The sequence below is a fragment of the Tursiops truncatus genome, chromosome 17 (assembly GCF_011762595.2).
Source record: "Tursiops truncatus isolate mTurTru1 chromosome 17, mTurTru1.mat.Y, whole genome shotgun sequence".
Lineage (NCBI taxonomy): Eukaryota > Metazoa > Chordata > Mammalia > Artiodactyla > Delphinidae > Tursiops > Tursiops truncatus.
Window position 1 is genome coordinate 39,949,333 of NC_047050.1, and position 27,581 is coordinate 39,976,913.

General features: G+C 42.8%; 2 protein-coding genes across 2 annotated transcripts in view; one reads left to right on the plus strand and one right to left on the minus strand.

The window, feature by feature from the left end:
• Positions 1-27,581, plus strand: part of SDC2 (syndecan 2) — a 120,381-nt gene that overhangs the window by 18,472 nt on the left and 74,328 nt on the right. The window lies entirely within an intron of this gene.
• On the minus strand, positions 8,219-9,336 carry POM121L12 (POM121 transmembrane nucleoporin like 12). The gene has a single exon (XM_073794370.1). It carries the CDS (start codon positions 9,097-9,099, stop codon positions 8,401-8,403), a length of 699 nt encoding a protein of 232 aa, XP_073650471.1. The 5' UTR covers positions 9,100-9,336; the 3' UTR covers positions 8,219-8,400.

The window sequence follows — 27,581 nt, forward strand, 5'->3', positions numbered from 1 at the left end:
GTCTTCTCAGCAGTTGTGGTAGAAAGAGCTTCTCTTTCCCAGTTATTCTAGTAAGAATCCGAAAATAGCTTTTCAGTAACTCTTTTTTTTAAATATAAATTTATTTATTTATTTGGCTGTGTCGGGTCTTCGTGGTTGCTGTGCGTGGGCTTTCTCTAGTTGCAGCGAGCGGGGGCTTCTCTTTGTTGCGGTGCGTGGGCTTCTCATGGCAGTGGCTTTTCTTGTTGCAGAGCACAGGCTCTAGAACACAGGCTCCGTAGTTGTGGCACACGGGCTTAGTTGCTCTGCGGCATGTGGGATCTTCCCGGACCAGGGCACGAACCCGTGTCCCCTGCATCGGCAGGCGGACTCTCAACCACTGTGCCACCAGGGAAGCCCCCCCGTCATTGACTCTTGATTGGCTTGACCTGACTGCCTCTGGCCTAGGTAATATGCATCATCCCTGGAACTACAAGTGGAGGAAGAGCCTGAATCCCCTTGGACTGTGACAGGAAAGGATTGGCTCCCCAGATAAAAATGGAGTGACTGTTACCTGAGGGAGGAGAATGAATGCTGTCAAAATGGGACACCTTTTTTTCCCTCCACCTGTGCTCTGGCTCTTACTATAGTAACTTTTCTCTCCTCTTTCAAGCCTGACCTTCACCTTACCTGATTTTGCCAGGGTAAGATATTTGACACACACAACAGTTTGCCTTGGGGCTTACACTCCTGATGACCATATCTTGGAAGTAGGTTCATATCTTGGAAGGGGGGTCATACCTTGGAAGGGAGGGGGTCATAACTTGGAAGTGGAGGTCGTAACTTGGATGTGGGTTCAGGCATTGCCCTTCGTCCAGGTAAAAACTCCAGTATTCATCTATTTAGTGACAAATTAAGTAGCAGGCATAGTATACAGTGAGCTTACTCTTTTAACTGGCATTTGGACCTAGACAAGAAAGGGAAGTGGAGAACTTGGGGGTGCTAAAGCCAGGGGTGGGGGAGTATTTACTGTCAACTTAGTCGTGTATGGAATATTTGAAGATTATTGGCACATTAGATAAAAGGCATTTAAAAACAAATATTTTGATGAGTTTAATAAACATAGGAGACTGCAGCAATGTACTTTTGATGTCTTATTTTAATGACTGGTAAATATTGATAAAGGAAAAGATACATTTGTTTATCTTTGACTGATTGGTAAACTTTTTTTTAAATATTCTAAATGAAATGGTTTGCATCTTTAACTGCAAAAGATTGTATAAATAGAGGCCATGATCAAACAGTGATGAGTGTTATAAAAATGATGAATTGTGCTGTGTTTACCTCTCATTCTGAAGGTTTTGTTTCCTTTTATATATATATATATATATATATATATATATATATATATATATATATAAAATAACTTACTCATTGCATAGAAGATTTGAGGTGATTTCCAGAATGCAAACTTTTCCACAAACTTTAGAAGAAATGCTATGTTGTTGAATTCTAGGAAACAGGAGCATTTTAAAAGTATACCATGTTAAAAAAAAGTTGTAACAGTTAAATGATAGAGAACTAGTGCATAATATTCAAAATAACATGCTATTTCCAGGCCTCTTAACTGAATGCTTATTGCTTATTTCATTCTTGTCCTTTTTAATAAAAATGTGGATTGCAGGTACATTTGATGTAAATGAATGAAAATTTCATTTGCCCAGAACTTTGTGTATTGCCTTAATAAGATTTACCCAAAACACTATTGTTGGTTTAATAAATATTAAGAGATGCCTCGTAGTGTTTGCCATTTTTCTCCCTGGGCATTAACTACTCTGTGAGTCTTTACCAGACCGCTTGTGTTGTTTTGTGCCTTGAGGTATAAATAGAGACAGAAAACCTAGAAGATTCAAACAAGTTCCATACCATAAACTATTCGCAGATGTGTTTAGTATTCATTCAGGAAAGCCTTTTAATCTATTTCATATAAAACTACTTTCTTTTAGCATCTACATGTGCAAGAGCTTGTATTTATTTTACTGGAAATTTAAAAAACAATAATAAAAACATTTTCTGGAAAGCGTCATCATCTAACAAGCACTAGGAAGATATAATGTGATGACTTCCATCTGACCCTTTGCCTTCTTGGATCTATATCCTTTTGGACAATTAGGAATGAAAGGGGTGGTAGCTTCCAAAGAGACAGATGTTGATTGAATAAAAGGAAGCCCTTTCTAAAAGGCAGGCGGGGATGGAATAGACCACTTCAGAAGTAGTGAGGGCCCCAGCCTGGAGGTAAGTAAGCATGTGCTTGGATGGCCTTTTGGGATTTTTAGAGGAGATTCGAAGCATTAGCTGGCTGGGAGATGAGCTGACCTGTATAGCTTCCTTCTAACTTTAGATTCTATTGTTCTTATAATATTTTGAAGTTAAACGCCAAACAACTTAAAATATATTTTATTTCCTGATAACTTGGTCTTAGACTAGACATCATTTGTTGCCTTAGTTGAAGGAGTATGGCACTCTAGGGCCAATTTTCTGTTAAACTGTTGGCAAGATGTCTATTTGCCAACTTGAGGGGACAAGTAGCAATTGAAATTTGCCATTGCCTCAAACTTCAAGTGACCCTGACAGGTACTTAAATCAGGCAGAATGGCCAGCATGACTGTCTGATGTGAACCAGAGAGGTGTGGACCTGGGAGATGAGGCAAACTCAAGTCACAGCAAGGGGCCAGGACTTGAGGGCAGCGGAAGAGTCTTCAAAGGAGGAGAGGTAGACGGTCTCCAAGCCAGCATGAAGAGTATCAGGCAAAGAGGCCACTGTCCCAGGCTGTCAGGGATGTGGAAGGTAGGCTTAGCCTCCGAAGCATTCATTCCCCCATCACTTTGTGACATGCACCAAGTACCTCTTCTTCGACTGGATGAGATGGTCATGCTGCGTCATGATCACCCATGACCCATGGGACATAGCACAAAGCTTTCCTTATGAGGCTTAAGCAACCACTGTGAAAAACACCCCTGAAACAAATGATGGGCCGAAGGACTCTAGGTTAGGAACCATTTCTCTACCTCTTTACTCTTGTCCAAATAGCACCCCGTTCATGTTTACTTCTTTATTCTGCATGAAGCAAGAGAATGCTGGCCAGGTAGCCAGAAGACTTGGGTTCTTATAAGCTGGCCTTTCTCTGCCAGTAACCAGCAGTGACCTCTGGCACATCACTCAACCTCTTTTGTCTCATTTCCCCCCTTTGTAAAACCCCCTGATCTCTGCCACCAAATGTGCTATAGTTCTATAATGGCTGCACTCTTTTTTTTTTTTTTTTAAGGAAATAATTTTTTTCTCCTCTCTACCTGTTGCCTTGGAATGAAGTTTTTGAAATTCCAGTCCACATTTTAACATTTTGCTCTATTCTCTTCTCCTTTGTCAGCCAAGTAAATTGGTTGCAGTTGTCATTTAGAATGCTATAATCTTTCATGACTAACCATTTCCTCTCAGGGATGCCACTCCATCTAGCTGTTATAGCTCAGATTTCTTCCTCCCAGATAGGAGGGTGGAGGTTGCTTCGAGTATGGGAAATAGAAGCTGGAGTAGGAGGTGAAGTTCTCACAGTAGGGAGAATGTTCTCCACCTGTTAGAGACAGGAAACAACTGGGGTGTGAAGGCCAGCTGTCCTTGTTCTGTGGATGGCAATTCCCAGCCGATTTTTTTCCTCATTTTTGGGCTCTGAATATTACACACTGTACAGTTTCTTTGTCCTGGAATCTAATAGTTGTTAAAAACTGTGCAAGTGAATGCACTCTAGAAAGATACTGAGACTTTGAGTAGCTCAAGCATGGTATTCTGGGGTTTCAAGGAGTGACTGAACCTCCTCTTCTAAAGGCGAGCATTTCACCCAGCATGATTTATCCACAGAGTTTCAAATTTGACTATCTCCCAAATGCCTATGAAATTGATGGCAAGCATTAGTATGAAAAATGCTGCCCAACTGTGATCACGACTGGCCCACCGATTTATAGCTCATTAGCTCCAGGACTGCCCAGAGGAGGCTTTCCAGGTGGATGGGTCTCCCTGCCTAAAGTGCTGTCCTCACACTGCCTGGATTGGAATCATCTTGGGGGAGGGAAAGGGGGGTTTGTTAAAAATGCACGTTCTTGGTTCCCACCCTTGACTCTGCATTTTAATGTCTAAACACACTGAAGTTACAGAATGAACTGCTTTTGGCCAAAAAACTAGAAAGCTTGGAAGGACTTTCTGTGGACCCCACCTCTATGCTAATAACCTTTTTGGTGTTTTTAGTTCTGGTCTGAGGTCCTCTACAAAATGCAAAATTTGACACTGAGCTCAGGATCAAAACATACCTTGCATTGTTGGGAAATTATTTAGTTATTAAAAGATAGTTTATTTGGCTGTGCAATAGGATCACTGGCAAACAGTCTGTCTTTTATGCTGCTTGCCGTTGAGGTACATATATACATAGAATTTAATAGCTTTCTTAAGCTATAACTCACATACCACAAAGTCACCCATTTAACGTGTACAGTTGAGTGACTTTTAGTATTTTCACAGTTGTGCAACCTTTGCCCCAATTTGATTTTAGAACATTTTCATCACCTCCAAAGGAAACCCTCTACCCATCTACCGTGACCTCTAGTTCCATCCCCACCAAGTCCTAGGTAACCATTAATCTACCTTCTGTCTTTATAGATTGTCTCTATAGATTTGTCTATTCTGGACATTTTGTGTAAGTGAAGTCATATAATATGTGGTCTTTCGTGACCAATTTCTTTCACTTAGCATAAACTTTTCAAGGTTCCTCCATATTGGTGCCTGATGAGTACTGCATTTCTCTTTTATTGCTGAATAATATTCCGTTGTATGGAGGTACCAAATTTTGTTTACCCATTCATCAGTTGATGGACATTTGGGTTGTTTCAACTTTTGGGCAGTTATGAACAATGCTGTTTCGAAAATTCTTGTACAGGTTTGTGAGTGGACATGTTGTTTTGTTTCCCTTGGCTGTATACCTAGGCGTGGAATTGCTGGGTCACATAGTAACTCTATGTTTAACATTTTGAGGAACTGCCAAAGTGTTTTCCAAAGTGGCTGGAATATTTTACATTCCCACCAGTGGTGCACAAGGGTTCTCTGCATCTTTGCTAATACTTGTTATTTTCTGTCCTTTTTGATCATAGTCATTCTAGTGGGGGGTGACATGGTACCTCACTGTGGTTTTGCATTTAATGACTAATGATGTCGAGCATCTTTTTGTGTTCCTATTAGCCACTTGTATTTCCTCTTTGGAGTAATGTCTGTTTAAATCCTTTGCCCATTTAAAAATTGGGTTCTTTGTCTTATTATTACTGAGTTTCGAGAGTTCTTTATATGTTCTTAATGCAAGTCCTTTATCAGATGTTCAGTTTGTAAATATTTTCTCCCATTCTGTGGATTGCCTTTTCATCCTCTTGGTAGTGTACTTTGAAGCACAGAAGTATTAATTTTTATTAAGTCCTGTTTATCTGATTTTTCATTTGTTGCTTTTGGTGTCACATGTAAGGAACTGTTTGCAAAGCTTTACTCCTATGTGTTCTAATAGTTTTATGTTTTTAGCTCTTACGTTTAGGTTTGTAATCCATTTTGAGTTAATTATTAATTTTTGCATGTGTTGTGGAGTAGGGGTACAACTTTTTTTTTTTTGCATGTGGTTTCTAGTTGGTTCAACACATTTTACTAAAAAGACTATTCTTTCCCCCATTGAATTGTCTTGGCACTGTTGTCAAAAATCAGTTGACCATAAAGGTAAGGCTTTATTTTTGAACTCTTGATTTTATTCCATTTATCTGTATGATCTATAAGTACTATATGTACATATTTATGTACATAAATAATGTGTGTCTCTCTATAGACACACCTATGGAAGGGAGTCTTCAAACAAACTTGGTTGTGATGGATGTCTTTCCTTTGGCTTTAATTTAGGTGGTTAGGAAATGGGATGAATTAAAAAGTAGGAATGTAAGACATTAACTCTATCAGGAGACTTGGCCATGAGGTCCCTCAAGCCTCGTTGAGCCCACTTGCCAGGGATACAAAGGGTAGGTAGCAGAGTGGTTGGATTGCTGTTAGTTTTTATTCTGTTTTTCTCCCTTCTGAAATGGAACGCATTTCTGAATGTTTGGAGTGGAGCACATTTTAGGTCTCTGGTCCCTGGCTTAGCCTTGCCGGTAAAAACTTGGTTAAGTGACCTTCCTGAGCTCTGACTGCCTCTACCCTGCCTACAGTTTCTGAGCCTGGGTTCCTTCAGCTGTGAAATGAAGGAGCTTGAGTAGATGCTGATGCTTCTCCCCAAGTCAGCTTGAAATTGTGTGATTTTTGTGCCTGGCCACCCTTTAAAAAATGGTATGTTTTATCATTGTCGCCTACACATATAATTGAAAGAGTAAAGACGTGTCCTACTAATGTTCTCTATTGGTGATTCTGGTGAGAAGAGGCTGGGAAGCACATAAACGGTGGGATTGAAGTGATCAGTTCTCTTAGTTTAATGGTATAAAAAGCCTAGTCGTGTGCTTTCATAATATTTCTTGGTTATTTTAATTTTTAACGATAAAATGTGTGACACAGAAAAAGGAAAAAACAAAATTTTGCTGTGACACTGTGTACTTCTGCCTTGTGGATATAGTTAGAGAGACTGCCTTACCTTGAGAGCAGTTAACTTACAGATAAATAGGTGAAACTTCTTTCAGAAATGTCTTAATTTTATTCTTGGGTTTGTGAGAATTTTAGAAATAAAGGCTTTTAATTGTTCACAGCTGGTGCATGGATATAGTGGTAATAATAATTAGGAACAATATGGTTCACCTCTTAAGTTGTTAGTTTTAATCCACTAAATTTTTTTGATCTGAAGTCCGGCAGCGTCTTCCAGTGGAACATTAGGTGGGGGTCCATCCTAGTTTTCAGTCAGGAAGTGTGCGTGTCTTGCCTTGTCTTGCCAATTTGTTAGAATGATTTCCATGGTTTGATTTGAATGTCTTCCACCTAAAAGGACATACACAAAACCAGCCCATACTCAACAAAATCCATCCAGACATCCTCACTACAGAGCCCTTGAGCAGATGCAGTGAGTACCATGAGCCGGGATCAAGCATATCTGGGGAGCTTGGGGCCTCAGATGTGGCCCCTGCAGTTGGACCCCACCTAATGGAGATGCGAGCCTTGTTAGGAGAGGAAGTGAGCTTGAATTAAGCGCTTGTGAATGGGGGCTGAACCCCATTGTGGCGTTCATTACTTCCTTGGGATAAAAAACACTTTCTAAGGCGTCCCTGGTGGGGCAGTGGTTGAGAGTCCACCTGCCGATGCAGGGGACACGGGTTCGTGCCCCGGTCCGGGAAGATCCCACATGCCGCGGAGCGGCTGGGCCTGTGAGCCATGGCCGCTAAGCCTGCGCGTCCGGAGCCTGTGCTCCGCAATGGGAGAGGCCACAACAGTGAGAGGCCCACGTACTGCAAAAAACAAACAAACAAACAAACAAAAAAAACCTCTTTCTATTCCCTGGATAGTAGACCCAAATCAGAAAGCTGATTTTTATAAGTTATTTATCCCTCCCACCTTGCTTTTTGTGAAGTCTTCAAATTCCAAAGTATTAAGACAAGTTATTGGTGGAGTTCATGCTCCATGGCTCCATCTTAGAGAAATTTTTCTAAGTGATAAATATTTATTAGAGAATAAGTATTGGACACAGTGGTTAAGACTCTGTGTTTCCACTGCAGGGGGCGCGGTTACATCCCTGGTCAGGGAACTAAGATGCCACATGCCATGAGGCGCAGACACAAAGAAGAAAAAAAGAGAGAGAGAGAATAAGTATTAAAAAACATGTATTCTTGAACAGTGATTTGGATGGAAGTAGTATTCTGAGAAACTTTTTTTTTTTTTTTTTTTTTTTTTAGGATAATGAAGCTATTTTAGTATTATTTAAAATAAGAACAACCTTTAAACCGTATGAAGTGGGCAATAGGGGAGAAGCACGCCTTCCTGAGAAGGGTCTTCTCAGGGGCAAAGGCAGCAAGGGTGGGTGGGCAGGAGGGAGTGCAGGCCTGGACGTCAGCGGTGCTTCCTCGGGGCGGGCTCTGCAGGTAGGAGAGGTGGCTCTGGGGCTTGGCAGCTCCTGGCTGGAGTGGAGGGAGCTGGCCTGGCGGTCCGTGCCAGTGACTCAGGCAGGGGTAGGGCAGGGGTCAGCTGGGGAAAAGAAATGTGGGTTTGAGTGTCAGGAGGAGGTGGCCCTGGCTTTCAGGACTCAAGGGGGACGTCAGGCTGCAGGAGGCCCAGGCCCGGGAGTGCTGATCCGCCCCCATCTCTCCAGTGAGGCTCTGTGACTGTGCCCTGGGCGGGTGGGGGGTGGGGGGGCCTCACAGCAGGGTGGGCGGCAGACGGGGAAGGCTCAGGCAGGGCTGCTAATCAGGCTGGGGCTCAGTGTCCTCTTCTCGGAGGCGCTTGCACCCGGAGCAGGTGCTTCTTATCAGAGGCCCCGGCCTGGGCACAAAGACAGGGACCACTCCATTCCTCATCACGGGCCGGAAGGCCGACAGCCTGGGCTCGGGGCTCTCAGACCTGAGAGGCCCGTCGAGCCGCCTTTGTCCTTCCTCGCGTCGGCTGAGGGCCCTCAGCTCGGTCTCCATGGCACAGGGGTCTGGGGACTCCTGGCTGGGCGGACACGGGGACAAGCTGTTTAGGCTTTCAACGGGGGGGGTACGGATGTCCACCAGGCTCTGCGTGTGGCAGGAGAGGCGGACGATGCACCGGGACCTCATCGTGAAACCGTTGCCATGGCCGGAAAACCCCAGCCCCGAGGAGGTGCGGAGGGGCGGCCCACTGGGAAAGCGCCTCCAGCCCTGGGGCGCCGAGGACCCGCGGACTGGGTAGTACTTCCAGCGGCGCAGGGCGGCGGGGAGCGGCCGTCTGCAGCGTAACCAGAGCTCATGATCCTGGCGGCGGCGGCGGAAGGACAGGATTGGGCGCCCGTCCCGGTCCATCGGGAAGTAGGTGCCTTGGGCGGACCCGGTGCGTGGCAACCATGGGGACTGGCACTTCCGGACGTGGGCTGGCTGCGTGGCCTCGGCCGTGTCCAGGTACATGCTCAGGTAGCTGCCCATGCTAGCGGGTCAGCGGGGTCGGATTTTCGACGGGCTTTGGCTTCTGGGAGGCCCCGAAGTCAGTAGACGCGAAGCTTACGGCGCTAGGCGACCGTTGGCATCGGGGTGTGTGACGGTTCGTGGGGCGTCATAACCTCTGGGCACGAGGTTCTGCGCGAGCCAGGCCGGGGCCTCGCAGACTCACTCGGGGCCTCGCGGACCCACCCGGGGCCTCGCGGACCTGCGGCCTCGTGGGGCGCCCCTGTGTTCTGAGCACAGGGGATCCTTCAGCTCCCACTGCTGGCCCAGGCGCTTGGCTCTGGGTGGCGGGGGAGCCCTCCACTTTTTTCCCTTGACATTTAAAGGGAGAAAATATAATAATTTGTACCAGGTCCTGAAAATTGACTGAAGGGCACTCTCTTTCATTACTGTAAAAATGAACAAAATGCACTTGAATGCTCCTTTAAGGAAAAAGAGCGAATTTACTTGTATTTCTACAGAGGCTGTGTGCTTCTTCTAGAATGGTTGCTAATGTCACTTTTTGTAATTTTATTCTTTTTTTTTTAACATCTTTATTGGGGTATAATTGCTTTACAATGGTGTGTTAGTTTCTGCTTTATAACAAAGTGAATCAGTTATACATATGTTCCCATATCTCTTCCCTCTTGCGTCTCCCTCCCTCCCACCCTCCCTATCCCACCCCTCCAGTCGGTCACAAAGCACCGAGCCGATATCCCTGTGCCATGCGGGTGCTTCCCACTAGCTATCTACTTTACGTTTGTTAGTGTATATATGTCCATGCCTCTCTCTCGCCCTGTCACAGCTCACCCTTCCCCCTCCCCATATCCTCAAGTCCGTTCTCCAGTAGGTCTGTGTCTTTATTCCTGTCTTACTCCTAGGTTCTTCATGACAGTTTTTTTTTCTTAAATTCCATATATATGTGTTAGCATACGGTATTTGTCTTTCTCTTTCTGACTTACTTCACTCTGTATGACAGACTCTAGGTCTATCCACCTCATTACAAATAGCTCAATTTCGTTTCTTTTTATGGCTGAGTAATATTCCATTGTATATATGTGCCACATCTTCTATATCCATTCATCCGATGATGGACACTTAGGTTGTTTCCATCTCCGGGCTATTGTAAATAGAGCTGCAATGAATATTTTGGTACATGACTCTTTTTTAATTTTGGTTTTCTCAGGGTATATGCCCAGTAGTGGGATTGCTGGATCATATGGTAGTTCTATTTGTAGTTTTTTAAGGAACCTCCATACTGTTCTCCATAGTGGCTGAACCAATTCACATTCCCACCAGCAGTGCAAGAGTGTTCCCTTTTCTTCACACCCTCTCCAGCATTTATTGTTTCTAGATTTTTTGATGATGGCCATTCTGACTAGTGTGAGATGATATCTCATTGTAGTTTTGATTTGCATTTCTCTAATGATTAATGATGTTGAGCATTCTTTCATGTGTTTGTTGGCAGTCTGTATATCTTCTTTGGAGAAATGTCTATTTAGGTCTTCTGCCCATTTTTGGATTGGGTTGTTTGTTTTTTTGTTATTGAGCTGCATGAGCTGCTTGTAAAATTTGGAAATTAATCCTTTGTCAGTTGCTTCATTTGCAAATATTTTCTCCCATTCTGAGGGTTGTCTTTTGGTCTTGTTTATGGTTTCCTTTGCTGTGGAAAAACTTTGAAGTTTCATTAGGTCCTATTTGTTTATTTTTGTTTTTATTTCCATTTCTCTAGGAGGTGGGTCAAAAAGGATCTTGCTGTGTTTTATTTCATAGAGTGTTCTGCCTATGTTTTCCTCTGAGAGTTTGATAGTTTCTGGCCTTACATTTAGGTCTTTAATCCATTTTGAGCTTATTTTTGTGTATGGTGTTAGGGAGTGATCTAATTTCATACTTTTACATGTACCTGTCCAGTTTTCCCAGCACCACTTATTGAAGAGGCTGTCTTTTCTTCACTGTACATTCCTGCCACCTTTATCAAAGATAAGGTGTCCATATGTGCATGGGTTTATCTCTGGGCATTCTATCCTGTTCCATTGATCTATATTTCTGTTTTTGTGCCAGTACCATACTGTCTTGATTACTGTAGCTTTGTAGTATAGTCTGAAGTCAGGGAGCCTGATTCCTCCAGCTCCGTTTTTCGTTCTCAAGATTGCTTTGGCTCTTTGGGGTCTTTTGTGTTTCCATACAAATTGTGAAATTTTTTGTTCTAGTTCTGTGAAAAATGCCAGTGGTAGTTTGATAGGGATTGCATTGAATCTGTAGATTGCTTTGGGTAGTAGAGTCATTTTCACAATGTTGATTCTTCCAATCCAAGAACATGGTATATCTCTCCATTTATTTGTATCAGCTTTAATTTTTTTCATCAGTGTCTTATAATTTTCTGCATACAGATCTTTTGTCTCCATAGGTAGGTTTATTCCTAGATATTTTATTCTTTTTGTTGCAATGGTAAATGGGAGTGTTTTCTTGATTTCACTTTCAGATTTTTCATCATTAGTATATAGGAATGCCAGAGATTTCTGTGCATTAATTTTGTATCCTGCTACTTTACCAAATTCATTGATTAGCTCTAGTAGTTTTCTGGTAGCATCTTTAGGATTCTCTATGTATAGTATCATGTCATCTGCAAACAGTGACAGCTTTACTTCTTCTTTTCCGATTTGGATTCCTTTTATTTCCTTTTCTTCTCTGATTGCTGTGGCTAGGACTTCCAAAACTATGTTGAATAAGAGTGGTGAGAGTGGGCAAGCTTGTCTTGTTCCTGATCTTAGTGGAAATGCTTTCAGTTTTTCACCATTGAGGATGATGTTGGCTGTGGGCTTGTCATATATGGCCTTTATTATGTTGAGGAAATTTCCCTCTATGCCTGCTTTCTGGAGGGTTTTTATCATAAATGGGTGTTGAATTTTGTCAAAAGCTTTCTCTGCATCTATTGAGATGATCATATGGTTTTTCTCCTTCAATTTGTTAATATGGTTTATCACATTGATAGATTTGCATATATTGAAGAATCCTTGCATTCCTGGAATAAACCCCACTTGATCATGGTGTATGATCCTTTTAATGTGCTGTTGGATTCTGTTTGCTAGTATTTTGTTGAGGATTTTTGCATCTATGTTCATCAGTGATATTGGCCTTTAGTTTTCTTTCTTTGTGACATCCTTGTCTGGTTTTGGTATCAAGGTGATGGTGGCCTTGTAGAAGGAATTTGGGAGTGTTCCTCCCTCTGCTATATTTTGGAAGAGTTTGAGAAGGATAGGTGTTAGCTCTTCTCTAAATGTTTGATAGAATTTGCCTATGAAGCCATCTGCTCCTGGGCTTTTGTTTGTTGGAAGATTTTTAATCACAGTTTCAGTTTCAGTGCTTGTGATTGGTCTGTTCATATTTTCTATTTCTTCCTGATTCCGTCTTGGCAGGTTGTGCATTTCTAAGAATTTGTCCATTTCTTCCAGTTTGTCCATTTTATTGGCATATAGTTTCTTGTAGTAATCTCTCATGATCTTTTTTATTTCTGCAGTGTCAGTTGTTACTTCTCCTTTTTCATTTCTAATTCGATTGATTTGAGTCTTCTCCCTTTTTTTCTTGATGAGTCTGGCTAATGGTTTATCTATTTTGTTTATCTTCTCAAAGAACCAGCTTTTAGTTTTATTGATCTTTGCTATTGTTTCCGTCATTTCTTTTTTATTTATTTCTGATCTGATTTTTATGATTTCTTTCCTTCTGCTAACTTTGGGGGGTTTTTTTGTTCTTCTTTCTCTAATTGCTTGAGGTGCAAGGTTAGGTTGTTTATTCGAGATGTTTCCTGCTTCTTAAGGTGGGCTTGTATTGCTATAAACTTCCCTCTTAGAACTGCTTTTGCTGCATCCCATAGGTTTTGGGTCGTTGTGTCTCCATTGTCATTTGTTTCTAGGTATTTTTAATTTCCTCTTTGATTTCTTCAGTGATCACTTTGTTATTAAGTAGTGTATTGTTTAGCCTCCATGTTTTTGTATTTTTTACAGATCTTTTCCTGTAATTGATATCTAGTCTCATGGTGTTGTGGTCGGGAAAGATACTTGATACAATTTCAGTTTTCTTCAATTTACCAAGGCTTGATTTGTGACCCAAGATATGATCTATCCTGGAGAATGTTCCATGAGCACTTGAGAAAAATGTGTATTCTGTTGTTTTTGGATGGATTGTCCTATAAATATCAATTAAGTCCATCTTGCTTAATGTATCATTTAAAGCTTGTGTTTCCTTATTTATTTTCATTTTGGATGATCTGTGCATTGGTGAAAGTGGGGTGTTAAAGTCCCCTACTATGATTGTGTTACTGTCGATTTCCCTTTTTATGGCTGTTAGTTTTTGCCTTATGTATTGAGGTGCTCCTGTGTTGGGTGCATAAATATTTACAATTGTTATATCTTCTTTTTGGATCGATCCCTTGATCATTATGTAGTGTCCTGGTTTGTCTCTTCTAGTAGTCTTTATTTTAAAGTCTATTTTGTCTGATATGAGAATTGCTACACCAGCTTTCTTTTGGTTTCCATTTGCATGGAATATCTTTTTCCATCCCCTTACTTTCAGTCTGTATGTGTCTCTAGGTCTGAAGTGGGTCTCTTGTAGACAGCATATATATGGGTCTTGTTTTTGTATCCATTCAGCCAGTCTATGTCTTTTGGTGGGAGCATTTAGTCCATTTACATTTAAGGTAATTATTGATATGTATGTTCCTATTCCCATTTTCTAAATTGTTTTGGGTTCGTTATTATAGGTCTTTTCCTTCTCTTGTGTTTCTTGTCTAGAGAAGTTCCTTTAGCATTTGTTGTAAAGCTGGTTTGGTGGTGCTGAACTCTCTCAGCTTTTGCTTGTCTGTAAAGGTTTTAATTTCTCTGTCAAATCTGAATGAGATCCTTGCTGGGTAGAGTAGTCTTGGTTGCAGGTTTTTCTCCTTCATCACTTTCAGTATGTCCTGCCACTCCCTTCTGGCTTGTAGGGTTTCTGCTGAGAGATCAGCTGTTAACCTTATGGGGATTCCCTTGTGTGTCATTTGTTGTTTTTCCCTTGCTGCTTTTAATATGCTTTCTTTGTTTTTAATTTTTGACAGTTTGATTAATATATGTCTTGGCGTATTTCTCCTTGGATTTATCCTGTATGGGACTCTCTGTGCTTCCTGGACTTGATTAACTATTTCCTTTCCCATATTAGGGAAGTTTTCAACTATAATCTCTTCAAATATTTTCTCAGTCCCTTTCTTTTTCTCTTCTTCTTTTGGAATCCCTATAATTCGAATGTTGGTGCGTTTAATGTTGTCCCAGACGTCTCTGAGACTGTCCTCAGTTCTTTTCATTCTTTTTTCTTTATTCTGCTCTGCAGTAGTTATTTCCACTATTTTATCTTCCAGGTCACTTATCCGTTCTTCTGCCTCAGTCATTCTGCTATTGATTCCATCTAGAGTATTTTTAATTTCATTTATTGTGTTGTTCATCGTTGCTTGTTTCATCTTTATTTCTTCTAGGTCCTTGTTAAATGTTTCTTGCATTTTGTCCATTCTATTTCCAAGATTTTGGATCATCTTTACTATCATTATTCTGAATTCTTTTTCAGGTAGACTGCCTATTTCCTCTTCATTTGTTAGGTCTGGTGCACTTTTATCTTGCTCCTTCATCTGCTGTTTTTCTGTCTTCTCATTTTGCTTATCTTACTGTGTTTGGGGTCTCCTTTTTGCAGGCTGCAGGTTCTTAGTTCCAGTTGTTTTTGATGTCTGTCTCCAGTGGCTAAGGTTGGTTCAGTGGGCTGTGTAGGCTTCCTGGTGGAGGGGACTAGTGCCTGTGTTGTGGTGGATGAGGCTGGCTCTTGTCTCTCTAGTGGGCAGGTCCATGTCTGGTGGTGTGTTTTGGGGTGTCTGTGGATTTATTATGATTTTAGGCAGCCTCTCTGCTAATGGGTGGGGCTGTGTTCCTGTCTTGCTAGTTGTTTGGCATAGGTTGTCCAGCACTGTGGCTTGCTGGTCGTTGAATGAAGCTGGGTGCTGGTGTTAAGATGGAGATCTCTGGGAGATTTTCGCCGTTTGATATTATGTGGAGCTGTGAGGTCTCTTGTTGACCAGTGTCCTGAAGTTGGCTCTCCCACCTCAGAGGCAGAGCCCTGGCTCCTGGCTGGAGCACCAAGAGCCTTTCATCCACATGGCTCAGAATAAAAGGGAGAAAAAGTAGAGAGAATTGGAAGGAAGGAAGGAAGGAAGTAAGGAAGGAAGGAGAAGGAAGGAAGAAACGAAAGAAAGAAAAGAAGGAAAGTAGGCAAGAAAGGAGGGAGGAAGGAAGGACGGAAGGCAGGAAGGAAGGAAAAAAGACAGAAAGAAAGAAGATACAGTAAAATAAATAAAGTAAAGTATAATAAAGTTATTGAATTAAAAATAATTATTTAGAAAAAAAAGGGACGGATGGAACCTTAGGACAAATGGTGGAAGCAAAGCTATACAGACAAAATCTTACACAGAAGCATACACATACACCCTCACAAAAAGAGGTAAAGGGGAAAAACTCATAAATCTTGCTCTCAAAGTCCACCTCCTCAATTTGGGATGATTCGTTGTCTAAAGGAGGGAGGGAAGGAAGGAAGGAAGGAAAGAAAGAGAAGGTAAAGTATAGTAAAGTTATTAAAATTAATTATTAAGAAAAAAAATTTTTTTTAAAAAAAAACAACGGACGGATAGAACCCTAGGACAAATGGTGGAAGCAAAGCTATACAGACAAGATCTCACACAGAAGCATACACATACACATTCACAAAAAGAGGAAAAGGGGAAAAAATCATAGATCTTGCTCTCGAAATCCACCTCCTCAATTTGGGGTGATTCGTTGTCTATTCAGGTATTCCACAGATGCAGGTACATCAAGTTGATTGTGGAGCTTTAATCCGCTGCTTCTGAGGCTGCTGGGGGAGATTTCCCTTTCCCTTCTTTGTTCTCACAGCTCCCAGGGGCTCAGCTTTGGATTTGGCCCCGCCTCTGAGTGTAGGTCGCTGGAGGGCGTCTGTTCTTCACTCAGACAGGACAGCCGGAGTGACGTTGCACCAGCCTGAGGCCCGCCGTGCGTTCTCCCGGGGAAGTTGTTCCTGGATCCCGGGACCCTGGCAGTGGCGGGCTGCACAGGCTCCCCGGAAGCGGGGTGTGGATAGTGACCTGTGCTCGCACACAGGCTTCTTGGTGGCGGCAGCAGCAGCCTTAGCATCTCCCGCCCGTCCCTGGGGTCCGTGTTTTTTGCCGTGGCTCGCGCCCGTCTCTGGGGTCCGTGCTTTTAGCTGCGGCTCACGCCCGTCTCTGGAGCTCCTTTAAGCAGTGCTCTTAAACCCCTCTCCTAGCGCACTAGGAAACAAAGAGGGAAGAAAAAGTCTCTTGCCTCTTCGGCAGGTGCAGACTTTTCCCCGGACTCCCTCCCAGCCAGCCGTGGTGCACTAACCCCTTCAGGCTGTGTTTAAGCCACCAACCCCAGTCCTCTCCCTGCCGAAGCCCGAGCCTCAGCTCCCAGCCCCGCCCGCCCCGGCGGGTGAGCAGACAAGCCTCTCGGGCTGGTGAGTGCTGGTCGGCACCGATCCTGTGTGCGGGAATCTCTCCGCTTTGCCCTCCGCACCCCTGTTGCTGTGCTCTCCTCCGCGGCTTCGAAGCTCCCCCCTCCGCCTCCCGCAGCCTCCGCCCGCGAAGGGGCTTCCTAGTGTGTGGAAACCTTTCCTCCTTCACAGCTCCCTCCCACTGGTGCAGGTCCCGTCCCTATTCTTTTGGCTCTGTTTTTTCTTTTTTCTTTTGCCCTACCCAGGTACGTGGGGGGTTTCTTGCCTTTTGGGAGGCTTGATGTCTTCTGCCAGCATTCAGTAGGTGTTCTGTAGGAGTTGTTCCACGTGTAGATGTATTTCTGGTGTATCTGTGGGGAGGAAGGTGATCTCCGTGTCTTACTCTTCCGCCATCTTCCCAGCACCCCTCCCAAGAAACTTTAAAGCAACGACAAAATAGATCTCATATGAGAACATGTAATTACATCAAATTGTTAAAAGATACCTCTTTTACCTTGGATACCTTGGGGAGAAAAAAGAATCTTAAATTTACATTTCATGGCAAAGAAATGTAAATCCTAATTTATGTTATTTTTAGAAGTTAGTGGTAGAACTTTAATTTTATGAACAAATTGATAGCTTCTTATAATTCACACAGACCACTAATTTGGCTGCGGCAGTCCACACTTGTGTTCTGAAACTAAGTGATTCTCATAGTACATCCTCTTCACTTTTCCCACAGGACTTCCTGGAACATGAAAACTTTTGCCAGGTAGAGCTGGTATAAGAATCCTGCCAAGAAAACTTTGTAATGACAACCTTTTTGCTTTTAAAAGAACACATTGTAAAAAACTCTCTTGAATCTACAAATAGAACCCATTTTACAAAGCTAAGCTGTTGTTCACATTGTATTTCCAGGGGAGCAAGTTGGAATTGTTTTTACTTCAGAGGGCCATGGAAGTGAAGTGGAGAGAGGTTCTGACTTTGTGGAAACACTAGGTCACTATTAGGAATTAGTGTGAGATCCATAAATTTAGCAATTTCTAAATGGGTGATTTTTGTTGTTTTAGTCACTTTTGCTATTTCATGAAAGATTGTCTGTCCAAGTGAACAGAGGGACAGTAAGAATCCCTTTAATAAGGAGCCCTACCTCCCTGCCCCTCAAAGACTCTCTTTTTTTCATCCCGAGCTGTTTATATATGATGAACGTGTGGACACTGTGCATGCTTATGTCTTTTAAGTATTTGCTTCTGGAGAGCCAGCTTGAAAAAGCAAAACAGAAAAAGCCATTGGCATTTTGAGAGTTGAATCCACAGAAGATGTTGTTTGCAATGTGCCGAAAACATAAGGTCCAAACAGCCGGAACAGGCCTGGTGCCAGGCAGTTTCACTGTGAGAGAAAGAGGAGGTCTGAAGTAGTCCTTTTAGGATTATCTCCAACTCCGCAGCTGCTGTCTGAGTTTGATTATGCACATCCTGCCTTAACCCTTGGGCCCCTGGGGAACATCAGGGCTATCTTTTAAACAAAAGACTCTTCCCCTGCACACCCAAGGGCAAAAGCCAAAACAATATGGAGGTTAAAAGAAGGTGGAGCTTTCGAAGATTGGATTTGAGAAAACAATCTAGGAAGCAACCTGATTGCAGAAGTTCGGAACTGCATTGTGCCTTTTAAGACCCTTTAATTTTACAGACGAAGGAGCAGAGGCTTGGGGAAGTTAAGTGACTTGCCCAAAGAGAACTAGTCAGGACTGAAATCCAGGTCTCTTCGCCCCCAGATTACAGCTGTTTTGTAGAGCACCACATTCTTTCTTTCTTTTTTTTTTTTAAGGTTCTTAAATAAGGAAATTTTTTAATTACAACATTTTGACACCCATGTAGAGAAGAAATTTGATGTACATGTTGAAGGAAATAATACCTAAGTTAGCAAGATGTTGCACCAACATCTATCAAAGTTGCATTTTTCTTTCAACTAATTATTTAACTTAGCTTAAAGAATTCTGAGGTTCACAAAGCTGAATAATCCAAAAGCAAATATGTCTCAGGCATAGCTTTATTCAAGAGTCAAATGATAGCAAGAGACCCCCCCTTTATTTCTCTTCATTTCTTGGTACAAACTTCTCAATTGTTGGCACAACCCTGAGGCTTTGCGTGCTCATAATATGATTACAAGAGTCCTGTGGCCACTCTCTCAGAAGCCTCAGGAAAATTATTATGGCTTTGTATTCCCTAAATTGCATTCACAGTGGTCTGGAGAATGGAATAATTAACTCTGCCGATAATTAACTTAGGCGAATGACAGTCAAAGGCACATATTTTGCCCTTGAATTTAGGGTTGGGAAGCAGTAGATTTTTTTCTCCAAGTTTTCTCTGCTGTTTTTTTTTTACATCTTTATTGGAGTATAATTGCTTTATAGTGGTGTGTTAGTTTCTGCTTTACAACAAAGTGCATCAGTCATACATATACATATGTTCCCATATCTCCTCCCTCTTGCGTCTCCCTCCCTCCCACCCTCCCTCTCCCACCCCTCCAGGCGGTCACAAAGCACCGAGCTGATCTCCCTGCAGCACCACATTCTTAATGACACGATTCTCACATTAATATACGTAATATGTTGTATATTTTTGAAAATTGAGCCGAAAGAGAAGAGACTTTAAAAAAGCATTTGGAGTTATGAGCTAACCAGCCACATTCAGATTTTTCTTTAAAGCAGTAGTGTTTCCTCCGTGTGTAAATCCTAATAACTGGACCAGTATATAGATTATTCCAGTAAATTCTGTGTATGATTCCTAAAGACAGAACAGACATATTAGAGAGGTGTTGGGAGGGAAAATTTGAGTCTAGGAAGGATGTTTACATAAAGAACTCTTTTGTTCAACAATGGTGGTGTCTGGAGCAGGGCTGCCACCTCTGAGGATTTATGGCCTCCAGTCTGGAGAAGGTAGGTGGGCTCACATTATCTGTGCTGAAGAATGTGTGTGGGGTCCTTGAGCCTAATGGTGTCCAGGTAACAAAAGGCTTCGTCAAAGAAGATGGCTCTCTAGAGTTCTTGGAGAGTAATGTGTGGCTGTTTGTTTCACATTTGTGTTGGGAAGTGATAATTTTCCCTGCTCTGTAGTTGAAACAAGATCCCCATTTTTCTTCCTTTTAAAGGTTGGGAAGCGAATTTCTTGTAGGAAATAATACATTAAATCCAGGGATGTCACTGAAATGTGAATGCTTTCCCTTCTTGGCCAGTTAAAGGACTGAACTGGTAGAGTTTTGTTTGGTATAATGGAACTGGGTATCATTGTTGACCTAAAAGGGTGTTTGACTAAGGAAGAGAGAAAAATCAGGATGATCTTATTCACTAACAGGCCAAGTGGATTTGGAACCTATTATTTTTTAATATAAATTTATTTATTTATTTTTGGCTGCATTGGGTCTGTTGCTGCGCGCGGGCTTTCTTTAGTTGTGTCGAGCGGGGGCTACTCTTTGTTGCGGTGCGCAGGCTTCTCATTGCGGTGCTTCTCTTGTTGTGGAGCACAGGCTCTAGGCACGCGGGCTCTAGAGAACAGGCTCAGTAGTTGTGGTGCACGGGCTTAGTTGCTCCGCGGCATGTGGGATCTTCCCGGACCAGGGCTCAAACCCGTGTCCCCTGCATTGGCTGTCAGATTCTTAACCACTGCACCACCAGGAAAGTCCCTGGAACCTATTTTTATACTTTTTAATAGTGGGGTTTTTAATTACTTTATTCACTTTTAAAGGTTATGTTGCGTGTGAGCTGAGCATCCTTTTCTATGTCTCAGCATCCTTTCTGCAAGACTTAAAAGAAAATACTACATTTAGGATACCCTACTGAGATAACAGTGGAATGTCTTCCTTTGCATTTATTCTCTTTCTAGGATTTTGGTGACGTCTATAGCTGAAAATAAGGGGGTTGACGGGAGGTCTGGAGCATATCCCAAACAGGCAAATGTGAGAGTCTTCTTTTAGAGCTATGCCTTGGGAATGTCTTTTATTTAGCGGTCTAATTAGGACATGCCTGAGTCCGTTTATTGATTGACAAGCTTTTGAAGTACCTGTTGCCTGCAAGTGAATTTTTCAAGTAGTTACCTGATTTTTTTTTCCCCCTCGACTGGAGAAAAGTTAGGGCACAAGAAGAAGCTATATATTATTATCCTTCTTCTTCACCAAAGACAGAGTTTTGGGAACTTTGGAAAGAGAAGGTTATCAAAAGGTAATGAATCCTTTCCTCCTTTGTTTCCCTTAACTGATAGCAGTGGCTCTTTGTTCCTTTGAGAAACACTTTCTCAATGCTATTCTAATGCTGTAATGATATCAAAGGAGGCAACTAAAGTGATTTTCTCTGAAGGCAATTATTCCAGTTTATGATATATTATAAAACTTTTTGAAGAGCCATTTAGACTCATAAGAGAGGGGAAGTAGCTTAGGGATCTGTGATCTTTATTTGAGATAGTTATTAGTCTCTCTAATTGGATATTTTGAGCAGAATGGTCAGTTTCAGGATGTGTAGCATAAGATGAATTTTGTGTATGTACTGCCTCCAAATTGTCACCTTGCCCAGAAGCAACCTTCTTCAGGTGGAAGCTTTCTCTGGGAAGGGGATGTACATGTCTATTTCTGGATTAGTTTCACACAAATGAAGTGTCTTTGCCACCTGCTGCTCTCTGCCTAAGGTTGGAATTTTTCCCTTTCACTGCTTGTCACTTGGCCTTTGAATGGCAATGTGTCCTCCCTTGCAGAGCCAGAAGATTCTGCGTAATTCATCAGGAGAAGTTTCTCCGAGGAGTTATTAATTCAGTTGCTCCGTAGCAAATAGCTCACACTGCAATGATAAACCTCTGAATTTGAAGTCTCTTAAAATTTTTTTTTTTCTTTTCTTCCCAAAATGTATACAATGGATTTCCGAGCAGCTAAAAATCCCACATTGCATCGCGCTGTCATCGTCTGTAATCTCTTTTTAGAGGATTCAGTGTCGTTTAGCTGCTTCAGCTAAACCACATTAACATGAAGTTCAGGCTTTTGAAGTGTAGAAGCAGTGAAGGAATAATAACGGGAGATCCTTTAGGTTTCCTTGAAGAAGAAAGAGGAATGTATGGTGAATATACATGAATGTCCCATGTTTGAAAATGTGACTTATTAATTTTGGCTGGGAGTTAAGCTTGCCCCTGGTGCCTTGGGCCTCTTCCAGGAGAGGTACTCAGAGTCCTAGGTACTGTTAGAGAGGAGCCTTTCATTCTTGGCGTTCTGGGGGAGATTTACATCTGTAAGCCGGATAAAAATACATGGAAAGGTGATTAGTTTAATTGGCCCACTATTATAATTATTCAGTAGGAGGTGACTGTACAGGATGGCTATTCCAGCCCGAAATGCCTGGTAGGAAGGGGAGGAAACTCATTGAAAACAGCAGCAACATTATAAAATGTTGGTTTAAATGTGCGTTTAAAAGCAAATTACTCTGGCACTTTAAGAAGGATGGAGGAATTCTTAACTATGTGGGATTAGAATCCACCCTCACCACCCCCAAAAGAGGTGGGCTTTTTTCAAGGAAAATTGTGGGGAATTCTGCTAATGATCTCTCTCCCCTTAAATATTACCAGGGTAACAGGATTTAGTGGATGTAAACTCCTTCCAAGTGTTTGTAACATTCAGATAGCCATTCATTCCCAAGGTGTTGGGACCGACAGGGTGGCCACAAGGGTGGGGATGTTTGGGCTTCTTTCAGAAAAAGCCCCGTCGAAGGGAATGTTGTAAAGCAGAGTATTTTTCTTTCACATCAAAGGGCAGGGAATGTTGTACAGACAGTGAGCTAAGAAGTAGGGAGCAGGCCTTTCAGTGCTCGCTTTGGGAAAGTATGTGTGGAATGTCGTAGTTCACGGACCTGGGCCCCCGTCCCCAAGTGAATCCAGGTGCCTGCCCGGGGCTGTTTTCCTGGAGCCCAACGACCGGAGGCAGAAACTGAAGCCAGATGAACCAAAAATAAAATTGATGGCTTTATTGGACATTCTTTTCATGAAATTTAACTTTCTAATGTGCACATATATCACTCGGGGGATGTCATTATCTGTGGCTGACCTTTTGTTTGGGGGAGTTGCAGCTCACTGCTGCTGTGCTCAGCTCGGCTTTGATTCAGCCTACATCTGTTGAACATGTGGGGTATATATATATATATATATAATTTTTTTTTTTTCCCTCTGAAGCACACTGACAATTGGCTAAAAAGATTTAATGAAAACCAGTCAGAACTAATTTCACTTAGCTATTCCAGTTTAGGGTCTCAGCTCTCCTCGTTTCAGATGTAGACTTTAGGGCTTCCTGCAAGTCACAGCTGGAGGCAGCATCAGGAAGGCTTCTTGGGCGGGGGACTGGGTGCCTTTGTCTGACAGCCCCCCTCCGCGCCCCTCCCCCCGCCGCTCCCGCTGCCCGGGTTAATGATTGCAGGGCGGCTGGGAATAATGAGCCAGCGCTGCAAGGCTTGTTATCAACGTGCTCGAGAAATATTTAAAAACCATCCCTCCTCCCTCTCCGCCTTTCCAATAGGAGTCAGAGCATGGCTGTGGTTACACCTAATAAATCCCTTAGACTTCACTGGGCTGTTTAATGGGACCTAATGGAGTGTCATGTGCACTTCAGTGGGTGGCGGATGGTTCTTATTTTTGTGTGGTGTACTGCTCACTGTTGAAAAGCTGTGAGGTCTGAAGACTTTCCAATAATTACAGTCTTTTACGGTATCAGAATCTGCGGGAGACAAGACTTGGGCCATTATTTAACAAGTCATCCGAATTTCCATGTGAGCTTGGGGGATATCAGAGGAATTAGGTCACAATAATATAAAATTGGACTTTGTCCTTCAACTTACTCCAGAGAAGTGGTTGGAACGCCTGCTTTCCCTTCTTCAGGCAAATCCCAGTCATGGTTTCTCCCTCTGCCCAAGTGCCCCTGAGTGTTCCTGGCTGCCCGTTCCTTTTCCCTACGGCATCCTCACTCTCATCTTTGGCCAATCTGGAGGCAAGCAGTGGTGAGGCTTCTGGTTTGGGTATGATGTCACTTAGGGCAGGAGATGGCCTTGTCTTGAACTTGGTCCTCCTAGAGAAGCTTCTGCCTCTCACCTTGGAAGATGCCCTCCTTGGGGTTGATGCGGCCTTCTTTCCACAGCAGCTCCATGTTCAGCCTCCCAGCTGTGCTTGGTTAATACTGGTCGGCCTCGTTCCCTGTAGCACTGGGCGGTCCACTTAGGTCACTGGACAAGTTCCTCGACAGATCCCCCTTCCTGTTAGACTGAGGCTGCACTGCCTCCTACCCCTGCTGTCTTGGTTGGACTGCATTATCTGTGGGCCGCTTAGGGAGCAGGGACAAGGTTCTTGCCCTGGGAGCTAGAAGTCAGGCCCAATTCCTTCAGTCTTTGTCTTCGCCTTAAAGCTTTCTTGTGATAAAATCTTCCTCTGCTGGTCTACCCTCCAGGCAGGTTTGTTGAACTCTGACAGATTGAAACCGCGGTGCTTGGAAGGGTTAGACTCCTCTAAGATCATACCTTACTATTGGATTCCCCAGTCTTTATTCATTTCTGGGGGCTTTCTCTTGATTTGTTAGATGCCCACCTGGCCTGGAAAAAGCATTGTCTGGCCTTAGTTTCTCCGTAAGTAAAATCAGATTAAGACAACTAACTCATGTAACTGAAAGGGGAGCAGTCACAGTGCCTCCAGAGGCAAGGATCTAGGATGTTTTCATGGCTCTTCATAACTTACAGAGCTTTTCTCACACTTATCAAGGTCATTCCTCACAGTAACTGTGTGGGGTGGGCATCACTGACCTTGTTTCACAGGTGAGGAAAGCAGTCTCCTCGCGAGGTTGAAGGACAGGCTTAGCAAAACTGAGCATTCGGTCTGAAGTTTATGAAGCGTCAGATGGTAGACGTGGCCTTGACTCTTGGACATGACGGGTAGTGGGAGGCATGTTTTGCCTTTCTTGATGTTTTGGGCCTGGCAGCCTCCCCAAAGTGGCTTTGTACCTATTTTTGTTATAGGTCTAAGGAGGTTAGAATTCAGTGAGTACATACTGATTATTTGTGATTCCTGATTTTAAACATAGGAATCTTTAAAGGGAATGCAGACTTTTAAGTCTTACAGAAAATGAAGTATCAAAAATCATTTTACATAAGCCAGAGAAAAAGTTACAAGTTTACATGCTCGATGTACAGAGCTGATCTCCTTAAAGCAGTTGCTAAAACCACCCTGTTATTATATAACAATATGTGATTCTTGTTACGCCTTACATGCAGAAATTTCTTCACTCCTTTCCTTGACGTTAAAGAGGTGGAGCAGGGCTTCTCTGGTGGCGCAGTGGTTGGGAGTCCGCCTGCCGATGCAGGGGACGCGGGTTCCTGCCCCGGTCCGGGAAGATCCTGCATGGCCGCGGAGCAGCTGGGCCCGTGAGCCATGGCCGCTGGGCCTGCGCATCCGGAGCCTGTGCTCCACAACGGGAGAGGCCACAACAGTGAGAGGCCCGCGTACCGCAAAAAAAAAAAAGGTGGAGCAGATGTCTCTAGTCTGTTTTCAGTGCTATGGGGGAAATAGAGAAACTTCTTTCTAGATGACATGAGTGCCAAGAGGGTGGTCTCCTGTTAACAGTGGGTGGATTGTGCCCAGAGAGCTGTGGAAACCACACCCCCATCAAGGGGAGGAGATTAAACAGTGAGCAAAAAGTGGGGAAAAGCCCTTCCTTTTTCTTCATGAGAATTAAGGGCCTTCGTAAGTACTTGGGATACATCACAAAGACAAAGTGGACAAGCCAGGGAATCCAAAATTGGGTTCTGTTTTGATCCCCCTGCATGTAGCCATGGTCGGGGCGCCTGATTTCGCTTGTCTCTGTTGATCCATCCGTAAAACCGGGATGGTGATACCGCTTCAAGGAAGGCTTGAAAGGCACTCACAGGGCTCCCGGATCTGCAGGGGGAGATGGGGGCCTGGCCACTGGCCTGCAGTGGAGAGACAGGTGTCCTCTGGAAGATGGTGGCTCCGTGCAACAGTCTTCCTGATGTCCGGGTGACGCCGGTTCCTAACACTTGGTGTTTGGATGTCAGAGTCATATCCTTCGTTCTCTTGTGACACCTGCTGATTTTTGGCACTGACCCATCCAGGATTTATTTCAACAGCTAGCATGGTGCCTGACCCGTAGTAGGTGCTCAGTGAATACTGGTCGAGCGAATGTACCTCAAGGGGAAGAGGGACAGTGTGCTTACTGACATGTGGGGAGAGACCATGCCTGGCGACAAGTTTCGAGCTTCATTATTTCTGCTTCTGGAGCGTTCAGATGTACCCTACATAGCAATAGAGGCGATGCTGCAGTGCTATAAATATCACCAAAATCATTCTTTGTTTTCCGTTGCCATTGTCCTGGTCACTGCTTGTCTAGAACAGGTACTGCGGGAGATTCCCAGCTGTTCTTGTGCCTCTGTTGGATGCTTTTACACTAAGCTAGCTGTCCACTCTCACGGCTAAATTTATCCTTCTAAAAGAGAAATCTGATCACGGCACTTTCCTTACTACTTAAGTGCCCTCAGCGGCTTCCTATCGCCCCCAGTGAAGTCCGCACTCCTTGCTGCCGCGGCACAGGGCCCTCTGATCTGGCCTTGGTGCCTCCGCTGTGTGATACCCCAGGGCCTCCTTGGGCAGCCCTGCACGCTATTTGGTGGGGGGGAGGGGGAGGGGCTCGAATCTGCCAGGTGGAATTAGATCTGCTGGGTTTAAAAACAGGGAGTTTTAAAACCAGCTATGTGCTGAGTCTCCAGATGAGCTGAGAATCAATATATTTGGGACAAGTCAGCAAGGTACACTAAAAAAAAAAAAAAAGTCATTGAATGTTTGGAACAGGAGTGCAATAATTCATGTTAAGTGACCAGAGCAAATTGAGATGTTAAGAGTTCTTTGCATATAGTCTTCAAAACTCTATTCAATAAAAAGTGTTTTTCAACTGATCCTATAGTTTATCTGAAAGAATATATATGTTTGTATAGGTACACACATATATACACACACATATATATATTTTACTTTGGAAAAGGAATGAGACGGGGACTTGTACTACTGGAGATTAAAACTTACTGTAAAGGTATAATAAAAGAGGATGATGTGGGAGTAAAAATATTCAAACAATCAAACAGAATAACACCTCTCAGAAGTTTTCAGTGTGGAATAGCAATTCCATGATAAGTCCTTGGGGGAAGGTCCAGATTATCTGGTAAAGGAGGTCGTGAAATTGGATAGTTTAAAAAAAAACATACACAACCTATTTAGATCCTTGCCTCAGGTCATCACCAAAATATATTCATGTGGTTTGGGTTATATATTTTTATATAAAACAGAAAAAAAAGGATATTTGATCTCTGAAGAAGGATATCTTTTAAAGCCTGAAAGCAAGAAACTTAGTGGTTTCTCAACTTGAATATAGAAAATTATTCCTTTTACCAAGGAATTACAAATGACAGTAATGATCACTAGTACCAAAAAATACAAACCCAAACAAGTGTTCATTGTTCTATCCTATATTAGACAAGCTTTAGAAAATGCAAATACCCACTTGGTATTTGCATTAGGATACATCCTTTCTAGATACATTAGGATACATCCTTTCTAGAAAGAAATGTAATTTAAAATAAATTCTAGATATTTTTAAGTGGTTTGGATTTTACATATACTGGGGGAATGTTACTATTTCAAAACTAGTGTAAATTATTTCAAAATGAAAATCTCTAATTTTAGTTTTATAACCCTGGTTTTTCATCTTAGTTTTGTTGTTGTTTTTTAAAATAACAAAGGCCTTTTGGCCTTTGGGTTGTCCAAAAGAGAGATATCTATAATTTACTTCTATTAATCATTTATTTCTCCATATAAAATATGGCAAAGAGATAAACCATCGGGGAAAACATGCCTTATGAAGGGGATTTATGATCCTTAATA